Source organism: Anabas testudineus, chromosome 24 (genome assembly GCF_900324465.2).
Source record: "Anabas testudineus chromosome 24, fAnaTes1.2, whole genome shotgun sequence".
In the NCBI taxonomy this organism is placed as follows: Eukaryota; Metazoa; Chordata; class Actinopteri; order Anabantiformes; family Anabantidae; genus Anabas; species Anabas testudineus.
The window spans coordinates 17,862,507-17,872,824 of record NC_046632.1 but is presented as its reverse complement, the minus strand read 5'-3'; the positions used below and the strand labels follow the sequence as shown (position 1 = coordinate 17,872,824).

Below are 10,318 nucleotides of genomic sequence, written 5' to 3'. Positions count from 1 at the left end.
GGTACTGTTATGGCGGCTGATGTCGGATGCGACTGAAACGTTACGTTTTTTGTAATAGTTTTTGTTTTTGTCGAAGTATTTTAACAAAGTTTTGTAAAGAAATCCTCTTTAAAACCTGCTGTCAAAATGGCTTCTACCGCGGCAGGGAAACAGCGGATACCGAAAGTGGCGAAGGTAAGAAAACAAAACAATCTAAGAACCATGAGCTGAGGTTAGGCTAGGCTAACGTTAGCTAGTGCTAACGGACAGCGGTAACGTTGAGCGGTACAAACCTTAACGTTAAAGCTAGACAGCACTTCTGTTGACTTTTAATCACACAGTCCAGTTCATACGTAAATGTGTAAATATAGATGAAAATAATTTTACTTTAAAGCATTTACAAGTTTATTGGACACTGCAGACGAACACTGCATGAGTTCGAATAACACTGTAGGCTAACTAGCTAACGTTAACGCTATCACCTGTTATCTTTGTTTTTATTTTCTATGACAGGAACTATTCCTGTTTACGAGTAAAGTACTGGTAGATGTTAAAGCAGCTTTGATTTTTTTGAGGATTATTTGAACAAGTTTGATAGTCTTTTAAAGACCTACTTTACACAGACATGAATAAAGTATTTCATTGTCATTATTATGAATGTTTTATGTAATCGGTGGATTCTGCTGTCTTTTAAGTGTATATCCAATAATTCAGTGAAAGTGATAGGAGCCAAAATGAGCAGTTCCTGGGATGGGGCTTTAACAGTTATACGACTTTGTACACATTATGATCCCCACAGTGCAGCTATCGATGACTGTTCGATTTAAAGTTTGCTTCCCATATTAAAGGAAGTTGTTTTGTTCTTTCAGGTGAAAAATAAAGCACCGGCAGAGGTACAGATCACTGCTGAGCAGCTGCTGAGGGAAGCCAAAGAGAGGGAGCTCGAACTTCTGCCACCACCACCCAAACAGAAGATCACAGATGAGGAGGAGTTGAATGATTACAAGCTGCGGAAGAGGAAGGTGAGTGCTTATAATTAATCAAATCTCTGGAGCATTGCTGCATTTTCTGTTCAAGAGTGTGATCATCAACGCATATCACTGAAATCAGCTAGTTATTCCTAAAAGTCTGTTGACTTCATAGTCTCCCTAGTATTTTTAGTACAATTAGTGTTATATGACTGGTATGTGTGTTTAATCCTTAATAAACCTAGAAGTAGGAACAAAAGAGGACTTAACTTTCGTGTCTTTCAGGGGTTTGAGGACAACATCAGAAAAAATCGTACTGTAATCAGTAACTGGATTAAATACGCACAATGGGAGGAAAGCCTAAAGGAGATCCAGAGGTATTGTCTATATTTATGATATTAGAAAATATTGAGTCATTATTTTTCCGTGTTGTCTCTGCTGTACTCTTTTCACTAAATGCTGCTTCCTCTGGTTTCAGGGCTCGTTCCATATACGAGCGAGCGCTGGACGTCGACCACCGCAACATTGCACTGTGGCTGAAGTATGCCGAGATGGAGATGAAGAGCCGCCAGGTGAACCATGCCCGCAACATCTGGGACAGAGCCATCACCATCCTCCCACGAGTCAACCAGTTCTGGTAGGAATTACACTGATCTATTATATTGCAATGTGAGCCCTGATGGCAGATTGAGGTTTTTGAAAAGGTGTTTAATTACAGAGAAAATACCGAACAAAATCCTAAAAGTAACGTTGGCGTTGTTCAAAAGTTGTTAACCACTGTGTAAAGTTAGGTATGCACCTTATTGGCAGTGGGGGAAACAACTCTCGAAAGTTTTAATGTAAATTTGAGATTACATAAAGGTCCTTGAATGACTTGCATTTGAGAATCTGCAGTGTTGCTGCTATTGCTGACAAAATGACTCCGTTAATGAGTTATGAAGATTGACACTGGTTGTTATAAGTGGAATTTAAATCTATTCTGCTTTTTCATGATTGATTATTTGTCATTCCAACAGGTACAAGTACACCTACATGGAGGAGATGCTGGGGAATGTGGCTGGCTGCAGGCAGGTGTTTGAGCGCTGGATGGAGTGGGAGCCTGAGGAGCAGGCCTGGCACTCTTACATCAATTTTGAGCTGCGCTATAAGGAGGTGGACAAAGCCCGCACCATTTATGAGCAATATATCCTTTTGTTGGTGTTGTCATGTGCTGTGTTCTGAGGAATTATCTTAATTAAGCAACATTTACAACTATAGAATGTTATTTAAAATCATCTTAACTCCGCTGCACTTGTCATCGTTCACCCCGAAGTGAAGAACTGGATCAAGTATGCTCGGTTTGAAGAGAAGCACGGTTACATCGCTCACAGCAGAAAGGTTTATGAGCGGGCAGTGGAGTTCTTTGGAGAAGAACATGTGGATGAAAACCTTTTTGTGGCCTTTGCCAAGTTTGAGGAGACACAGAAAGAGGTTTGTGCATTCTGTTAACAAAATCATTCTTATTACCGAAGAACATAGGTATTTGACTAAAATACTAAAATATCTTTTACTTTAGATTGTGAAAGTGTTTTTTGCCTTATAAACTATTCGTTCTTATATAATTAAAATTTTGGTCTTCCTTCACAGTTTGAACGTGTTCGGGTGATCTACAAGTACGCTTTGGACAGAATCCCTAAAAGTCAGGCGCAGGAGCTCTTTAAGAACTACACAATGTTCGAGAAGAAGTTTGGAGACCGGAGAGGAATCGAGGACGTAATTGTCAGCAAAAGGAGGTTCCAGTACGAGGAGGAAGTCAAGGTTTATATCACGAACCAACCATCAGTGGCTTTAAAGAATCAGGCCTGGCTATGTGTGGAAAATTATTATAGGCAATATAAGAGAAACTTTAAAGTCTGTGCTTCTAAATTTTATTCAGATGAAAACTTGTGGCTTAAACGAATGATAAATTCTTCATTTGTTCTGTTTGTATGTAGGCAAACCCACACAACTACGACGCATGGTTTGATTATCTTCGTCTGGTGGAGAGTGACGCAGACTCTGACACTGTGAGAGAAATTTATGAGAGAGCCATCGCCAACATCCCCCCCATCCAGGAAAAGAGACACTGGAGACGATACATCTACCTGTGGATCAACTACGCGCTGTACGAAGAGCTGGAGGTCAAGGTCAGTCCCAGAACAATCCTCAGATACGTTTGCTGTATGTTGGTTGAACTAGATGCAGCTTGTGTTTACCGCTAATAGAGGATTAGTGATGCAGCATGACAGAAGGGTTCAGGGAGAGACAAAGTTTAACTGGAGGTGATATGAACAAATACAGAGCTCGAACTGTGTCTTTAAAAACTTGTTATTAAGAGTATTTCAGATATTTTCAAATGTTTTCATCAGGTCCAATCAGCCTGAAATTTGTCTAACACAGCTTTAAGGCTCTTCTGAGAGTCAGTTCAGTCATCATGCCGAATAAACAAGCACCAAGGTTTCAGGGTTTTTAAAGCTTGCAAGCAGCTTTGAGTGTATTAAAGTACTCAGGGCCATGTGTGAAAATGTAACTAATGATCCATTAAAAAGGAAGCGGTGTGTGAAATTCATCATTTTCAATGCATTTCTCAACACTCATTTAAAAACCAGGACATTCAAGGTTGAAATTTCTGAGGCAGATTAAAACACTGTGGTTTGATTGAATACTGCTGATGTCGTTCTACAGCTGAACAAAAGACTGTCTGCATTTTAAATAGTCATTCACATGTCCACTACCATCCCTGACTATGCTGTAGATGTTAAAGTGTGCAGCGTTGTTAAAAGATTGGACATGAAAGGAGGAGTTATCTTTTAACGGCAGACAAACCAGGACTATTTAAGAAAAGCATTATATAACTGTATTATAAATTCAAGTCCCATGTGTTCATCTTTTGCTCATGTGTCAGAATATCATGCTTGAAACCTCCAGTAATTAGTGTGTCTTTTATTTATAACATTTCTAACATTCATTAGTGACAAATGGCACATTCAGAGGTTTGAAGTTTCCATAATTAGAGGAAGGCAAGGATTGATTTTTGATTTAACGCTGTGATTGATGAAGCCAAAGAGAATGTTCAACATAACAGACAAAACATTTCCTCATTGTCTAACTAACCTTATTTCATAATCACTGAATTAATTAATTCTCTACACTACATTTGTTTTCATGTTTTTCTTCCAGGACCCAGAGAGAACACGACAGGTGTACCAGGCCTGTCTGGACCTCATCCCTCACAAAAAGGTAATGATTCAATTTCTTGGAATGAGTCACTGTTGTTCTTCTAGTAGCTACGTACTGTATCTGTGTCTTCCTGTGTGTGATTGTCGTAATCTAATGTTGTCATTTCAGTTCACATTTGCTAAGATTTGGCTGCTCTACGGCCAGTTTGAGATACGAGAGAAGAACCTGCAGGGAGCCAGAAAGGTCATGGTAAGATTCTACAGAAACTAGTTTTTGGGTTTTACTAAGTAGAACAACACTGAGATCAAAATGTATTTAATAAAATCACAAATAAGACTCATGGGATGTCAGCTGACCTACAGTCAAGAGCAATTGAATAGTTCTCATATGCTTCTGTTCTTTAAAACAATTTTCAATTGTAAAGACATGGAATTTGGCATAGAGAGAGTTTATTAAGTGTAGATTAAGATCACTCACCGTTAGCTGATGAACAATCCTGTGAAACAACCAGTGAACTTTGGAGAGTAGCATCAAACAGTGGTCAGACGTGGACTCAGGACTCCTGGATTACATCCGAAATTAAAACGAAGCACAAATAACAAGTTGAAACAACGGTTACATTCTCTAATTTAGAAAACAAATGTATCGCTGTTTAATATTAAGATAAGAACAGGGAACTCACCGTCTCACTGTTGTTACCTCAGGGCACAGCGATCGGTAAATGCCCAAAAAACAAACTGCTGAAGGGTTACATCGAGCTGGAGCTTCAGCTCCGAGAGTTCGACCGCTGCAGGAAGCTGTATGAGAAGTACCTGGAGTTCAGTCCGGAAAACTGCACAACCTGGATCAAGTTTGCAGAGCTGGAGACGATCCTGGGAGACATCGAGAGAGCCCGCGCTATCTTTGAACTCGCCATTGGACAGCCGCGACTCGACATGCCCGAGGTTTTTAATACAGTCCTTTTATATCTTCTGTAACTGCTTATTCATTAAATCAAGAAAGTGAAATAGATTCTGAGGGTCATTAGTTTTCATTCTGACCAATTAGATTTCATAAAAAGGGCACAGCTTTGTCTGCAGCTTTACTTTCCCTTCATTGCACTTCAATGTATTTGTGTGTTTTCAGGTGCTGTGGAAGTCCTACATCGACTTTGAGATCGAGCAGGAAGAGTTTGGAAACACCAGAAACCTTTATAAGCGGCTGCTGCAGCGAACCCAGCACGTCAAGGTGAGAACTGCACTTAGCCAAATAGCTCAGTTGAAGCTTTGATGTTACTAGATGTGTGAAGTAGACATGAAACTGTGTCTCACTTGGTGTCTGTAGCCCTGACTGAACCATTTTTACAAGTAGCCACAGATCATTTAGCACAGACAAGTTTACTGGGAAAAAAGTTTTAACAATCTAGTTGAATGATTTAAAAAAATTATCATCGTCCTCTTCCTCTCCTGCAGGTTTGGATCAGCTACGCTAAGTTCGAGCTGTCGATCGACAGCCCCGAGCGGCTGCAGAAGTGCCGGCAGATCTACGAGGAGGCCAACAAGAGCATGAGGAACTGTGAGGAGAAGGAGGAGCGACTCATGCTGCTTGAGTCCTGGAGGGACTTTGAGAAGGAGTTTGGCTCCGACAGCACCAGGGAGAGAGTCAGAAAACTGCTGCCAGAGAAGGTGAAGAAGAGGAGGAAGCTGACGGCCGAGGACGGGGTAAGGATACATACAAATTATGTCATTCAGAGGAATTCTCCATCTGGAGACAGATGTATTTTAATATAGTGAAGGCATAAAACTAGAACCACAGGGAGCAAGATGAAGTCCTCCCCATAAGGAAAACCTTAATGTTGGATTGTAAATAAATACAGATTTTAGGCTGTTTTAGCAAATCTTTACCTTAACAACAAATGTATTCAAAGAAAACAACGACCTGGCCTTAGTTTTTAAATATGATCGGTCACTTTTCATTCTGTAGATCACTAAACTAAATATATGACTTAAACTATCTCAGTTTTAATATTGGATTAGATTCTTTAGGTTTTTACATATTTTAGAAACAGCTCTAGACTAATTGAGGATTAAAAAGTCATTAGTTGCAGCTCCAGGTATTTATCACGGTCTCTTCCCTTCCATCTTTAGTCGGATGCAGGCTGGGAGGAGTACTACGACTACATCTTCCCAGAGGATGCCGCCAACCAGCCCAACCTCAAGTTGCTGGCCATGGCCAAAATGTGGAAGAAACAGCAGGTCGACGGCAATGGCGAGAACGTTCCAGAAAAAGATCCAGCGGCTGAAGAGCAGACAGCGCCGGTCTCAGAGGAACCTACAGCTTCTCCTGAAAACCAAAACGAGTCCGACAGAAACGTGACTGAAACCGAACAGGAGAACGTGGATGACGACCGAGACGACGACAACGAGAGCAGCAGCAGCAGCAGCAGCAGCGAGAGTGACAGTGACAGTGAAGATGATGATGATGATGGAAAGAAAAAAGAGAAAGAGAACAGGAGCAGTGAAGAAGACAAAGATTAGACTCCACATTCAGGGACACGGGAGAGTGAACGTTCATCCGGGATTAACTTTTCTACTGCTCGTGAGCACTGTTTATTATGTAACCATGTTTTCTTTACAGCTGTGCCATTACACATAAATCAATTCAAACTGGCCTGTTGCATTATTTCTTACAACAAATTATGCAGAACTTTTATGATTTATAATATAGAAAATTCAAATTTGTACAATTAGTGGCTCTCTGACTATTAAGCACGGAAAAAGGGATCAGCTGCTTCTGATGGTTTAACTATGTACAGCCTAACTGAGGATGGGGTGAAAGGAGCAGCAGGTCAGAGAGCCACAGTCTACTGTTATTCGATGTCTTCAGGTCTGACTGGATGTGGCAGCGGGATGATAGACTTCTTCTCTGTGTCTCTAGACAGAGCCTTCCTCATATCTGCAGAGAAAGAGTGAGAAGTTCAATCAGAGTCTGAGTTTCTTCACATCTGTTTATTCTGAACGAATGGCACCATCTTCTGGTGGTGTGGTATATAGCGCAGTCATTTTCTACAGTTAATACAGAAACAAAGTCACAGGAAGAAATATTCTGAACTTAATAGCTCGACTCACCATAAGCGTCTTCATCAGGTTCTCCGTTGCTAGCTGAGTAATACTCTATCACCGTCCTGTAGACGCTGTAGCCCAGACGTTTATACATGTTCACTGCCACTTGATTGGAGACTCGCACAAACAGATCCACAAAGAATCCACCTTTCCTACAAGGGAACACATCAAACCTCAACAGCTGTAAAGTTTTCTATGTCGAGCTCATCATCAAAAGAAAAATGTCTGTTACAGTAAAAAGTCTGAATATCTCATTAGATTTTAGCAGTTTTATTCTTCATAATCCACAATTTAAAAAATGTGTACTGGGTAAAATATTAATTTTAGCATCTATGCAGCGTCTGTAGTATGAAACAATACGTCTCTGCATATAGCAGATATACAGATTATATAATCTGGTGGAGTTGGTCAACTAAGACTACAGCCTCCAGGATACGAGCAATAAGAAGACGAGAAGGTTACCATTCATATTCAACATATACTTTGCCAGAATAAAACCATGGATGGATTTTTGAACACAGGGCTGTGTCAAAAGATGCTAAATGACCCCAAGACACATGACAAGCAAAAATATCAGAGACATAATAGTGATGAAAAAGATACTGAATACAAACTGATCACCAAACAGACACAAAATCACCACAAGCAGTTGCAAATTGACCAAACAAAAAAAGAACAGAAATCAAACTCAAAGAGAAAAAAAGAAATGACCACAGTTGAAATATGACCAAATTAAAATGATGAAAAACTCATGACTGGAACCGTAGGAAGCAAGAGGCTTCATCAGTGAAGTGGCCCGAAGCATTTCTTAAGATAGTGAGATGCTCCACCATCTTCTCTGGTAACAACAACATCACATTAACTTTACGCTCTTCTCATGGTTTGGGTATAAAGTTACAAACCTCTCTGAGATTTCCTCAAGCATCTCCATGAGTTTGGCTGCGAGGCCGAGTCTTCTGAACTCCGGAGCGACGGACAGAGCGGTGACGTGACCGTGCCACTCCTCACGAGCTACAGATCCCTCCGCCTTCCCCATGACTGTAAGCAAAGCAACAAGATGAACATGAGCTCAGTGAGAATGTATTTTAAGAACCCTAAAACATAAATGTGTGGTGATATGATCAAATCTGTGGCTCCTGTGACAGCTGACGCACAGACAAACATTGAAGTTAACCTGCATTCTTAGGATATCACATTTTCTCTGTTCTCTGTACCTACTGTGACTTAATCTTCTCGACTGTCAGGATCAGATCGAGTTTTATTCTGAACATGTTTTCATTTCCTGTACATTTTTTTTTTTTTTTTATACTGGACATCATGTGATGGGTGATATTAATAAATGAAGACTAGTCCTTCCTCATGTTGACTGGAATAAGTGATAAAAACAGTTAATAAACAGATGAACAGGTGTTGAAAAGGATTTCACTGAAAATCTTAATTAAACTTACTGTAGCCCATCAGTTCACCACCAGGAGCCTCCGCAACTATGAAGTACTCCGGCCAGTGAGCAAGGTACTGGAGGTAAAATGGGATCCCATACTGGAGGTCAAAGGTTAAAGAAAACTGCATTCTACTTTGTGGTGAAACACTTTGGCACTAATTTATACCAACAGGTGAATATTAACACCTGTCTGTACATCTCAACTGATATCAAGTCAAAATTGAGCATAAAGCTCAATCAGCACCTATCAAACTGAAAACTGGGAGATTATTAACAAGATGAATTAAAATATCTCAGATTATCATCTTGGCTGAGCTAACGGGGTTAGCTTCAAATGTCAAGGATACAGTTTCTGTCAAAGGATCCAAGTTGCTATTGGACAAAAAACAGATATTAGTTAGTCTGAAAATGTTTTTTATATGGTTCATGATCAGTTAATCACAAGTACTTCACAAGAATGTTATAATTTAAGAAATTACAAACCCAAGCTCCATAGAATAATTTTACGATTCATTGTTAAACGTGTATGATATCTGCGATCATTTAAGTTAAGAACTTGGATTAAAGTTACTTAAAGTTGCTGCTATTTATAGATCATTTCGGTATACTCGTCCTGATAAAAATAATTCAGCATAGAAAAATAAGCATTAACAAAATATTGCTTACTGCAGAATGAGACTAGCTAAATAATGCTAGATGGCATTGTGAGGCAACTGTGTCTAAATGTTACTAAAAGAACTGGTTTGTGACTTACTAAATATACGCCGTGTTTTTAAATAAGATCATATGATTCACACCGTGTTTAGACCGTGTGTTAAATCGTGTCTCTAACTACCAACAAAAACAAAATCTCCAAATGCTGCGTTTTTTTCTATGGAGTTCTTTCCGTTAGCAACTTGTCACACTGCTTAGCCTGCTAACGTTGCTACACACCACAACATCAGCTCTACAGAGACCGGTGTCACATAAACACCAGACATCTGAAGACAAATAAATGTTAAACCCAACTCAGGTGGTAAAAGTGACTTCACTCACATATTGTTGAATTTAAACAGATCATCGCAGGTGAACGGTCGTAATGTTGTCATCTCGGCTGCTGCTCGGTGACCTTTCACCTCGGACGTCGGCTGAGAGTAGCGCCCCCTGTGGAACAGGAGGTGAATTACAACGTGTTGATGTTTACAGTCTTATATAGTTTAATCATTTTAATTACACTGCTGTTGAATTAATGTCTTCTTAAAACCACAGTACAAGTCTTTTACTTTATAAAAAATAAAATAAAATCAGTTCATAACAATCTTAATGTAGGTTTTTTTCTTATTTCATTCTCAGGAATTAAGAGGATATGAACATGTAACATGCAGCTGTGAGCCAGGTAAAGGTCCTCATGTCAGCAGTAACACATCTTTATTAGGAGTCATAGCAAATTACATCACAGGCACATTTTCTTCTTTCACAGGATCAGTGGAAACGTCCTGGGCGTGGACACACCCAGTCAGAGCCTCCTTGATGGGATTCAGGTAAACCTACACAGGCAGGTCTGTATGAGGAGGGGGGGGGGGGTGTGGTCTGCAGGTACGAAGACAACAGGAAAACTCACCTGCTGCCAGCGGAGCGAGATTCATTCAGGC

General features: G+C 40.0%; 2 protein-coding genes across 2 annotated transcripts; one reads left to right on the top strand and one right to left on the bottom strand.

Moving 5' to 3' along the window:
* Window positions 1-2: 2 nt before the first annotated feature.
* Window positions 3-6,793, top strand: crnkl1 (crooked neck pre-mRNA splicing factor 1). The gene is made up of 14 exons (XM_026341726.1): window positions 3-174; window positions 849-1,001; window positions 1,233-1,324; window positions 1,426-1,584; window positions 1,964-2,130; window positions 2,239-2,417; window positions 2,574-2,744; window positions 2,921-3,112; window positions 4,146-4,205; window positions 4,314-4,394; window positions 4,850-5,089; window positions 5,271-5,372; window positions 5,597-5,845; window positions 6,272-6,793. The coding sequence occupies exons 1-14, from the start codon at window positions 127-129 to the stop codon at window positions 6,659-6,661; spliced, it is 2,283 nt and encodes a 760-aa protein (XP_026197511.1). The 5' UTR covers window positions 3-126; the 3' UTR covers window positions 6,662-6,793.
* On the bottom strand, window positions 6,705-9,832 carry naa20 (N-alpha-acetyltransferase 20, NatB catalytic subunit). Its single transcript, XM_026341727.1, has 6 exons — window positions 9,723-9,832; window positions 9,035-9,059; window positions 8,695-8,785; window positions 8,149-8,284; window positions 7,253-7,398; window positions 6,705-7,079 (listed from the first exon to the last, which is right to left on the bottom strand). The coding sequence occupies exons 1-6, from the start codon at window positions 9,773-9,775 to the stop codon at window positions 6,994-6,996; spliced, it is 537 nt and encodes a 178-aa protein (XP_026197512.1). The 5' UTR covers window positions 9,776-9,832; the 3' UTR covers window positions 6,705-6,993.
* Window positions 9,833-10,318: the final 486 nt, after the last annotated feature.

Bases quoted from the DNA above. Each gene is read 5' to 3' on its own strand.
- crnkl1 (XM_026341726.1), top strand. From the start codon at position 127: ATGGCTTCTACCGCGGCAGGGAAACAGCGGATACCGAAAGTGGCGAAG. The intron at 1,325-1,425 runs GTATTGTCTATA...CTCTGGTTTCAG, and splicing joins AGCCTAAAGGAGATCCAGAG to GGCTCGTTCCATATACGAGC. The intron at 2,418-2,573 runs GTTTGTGCATTC...CTTCCTTCACAG, and splicing joins TTGAGGAGACACAGAAAGAG to TTTGAACGTGTTCGGGTGAT.
- naa20 (XM_026341727.1), bottom strand. From the start codon at position 9,775: ATGACAACATTACGACCGTTCACCTGCGATGATCTGTTTAAATTCAAC. The intron at 8,285-8,694 runs GTAAGTTTAATT...CTTTGCTTACAG, and splicing joins TGGTGAACTGATGGGCTACA to TCATGGGGAAGGCGGAGGGA. The intron at 7,399-8,148 runs GTTTGTAACTTT...GTTCCCTTGTAG, and splicing joins CTTGAGGAAATCTCAGAGAG to GAAAGGTGGATTCTTTGTGG.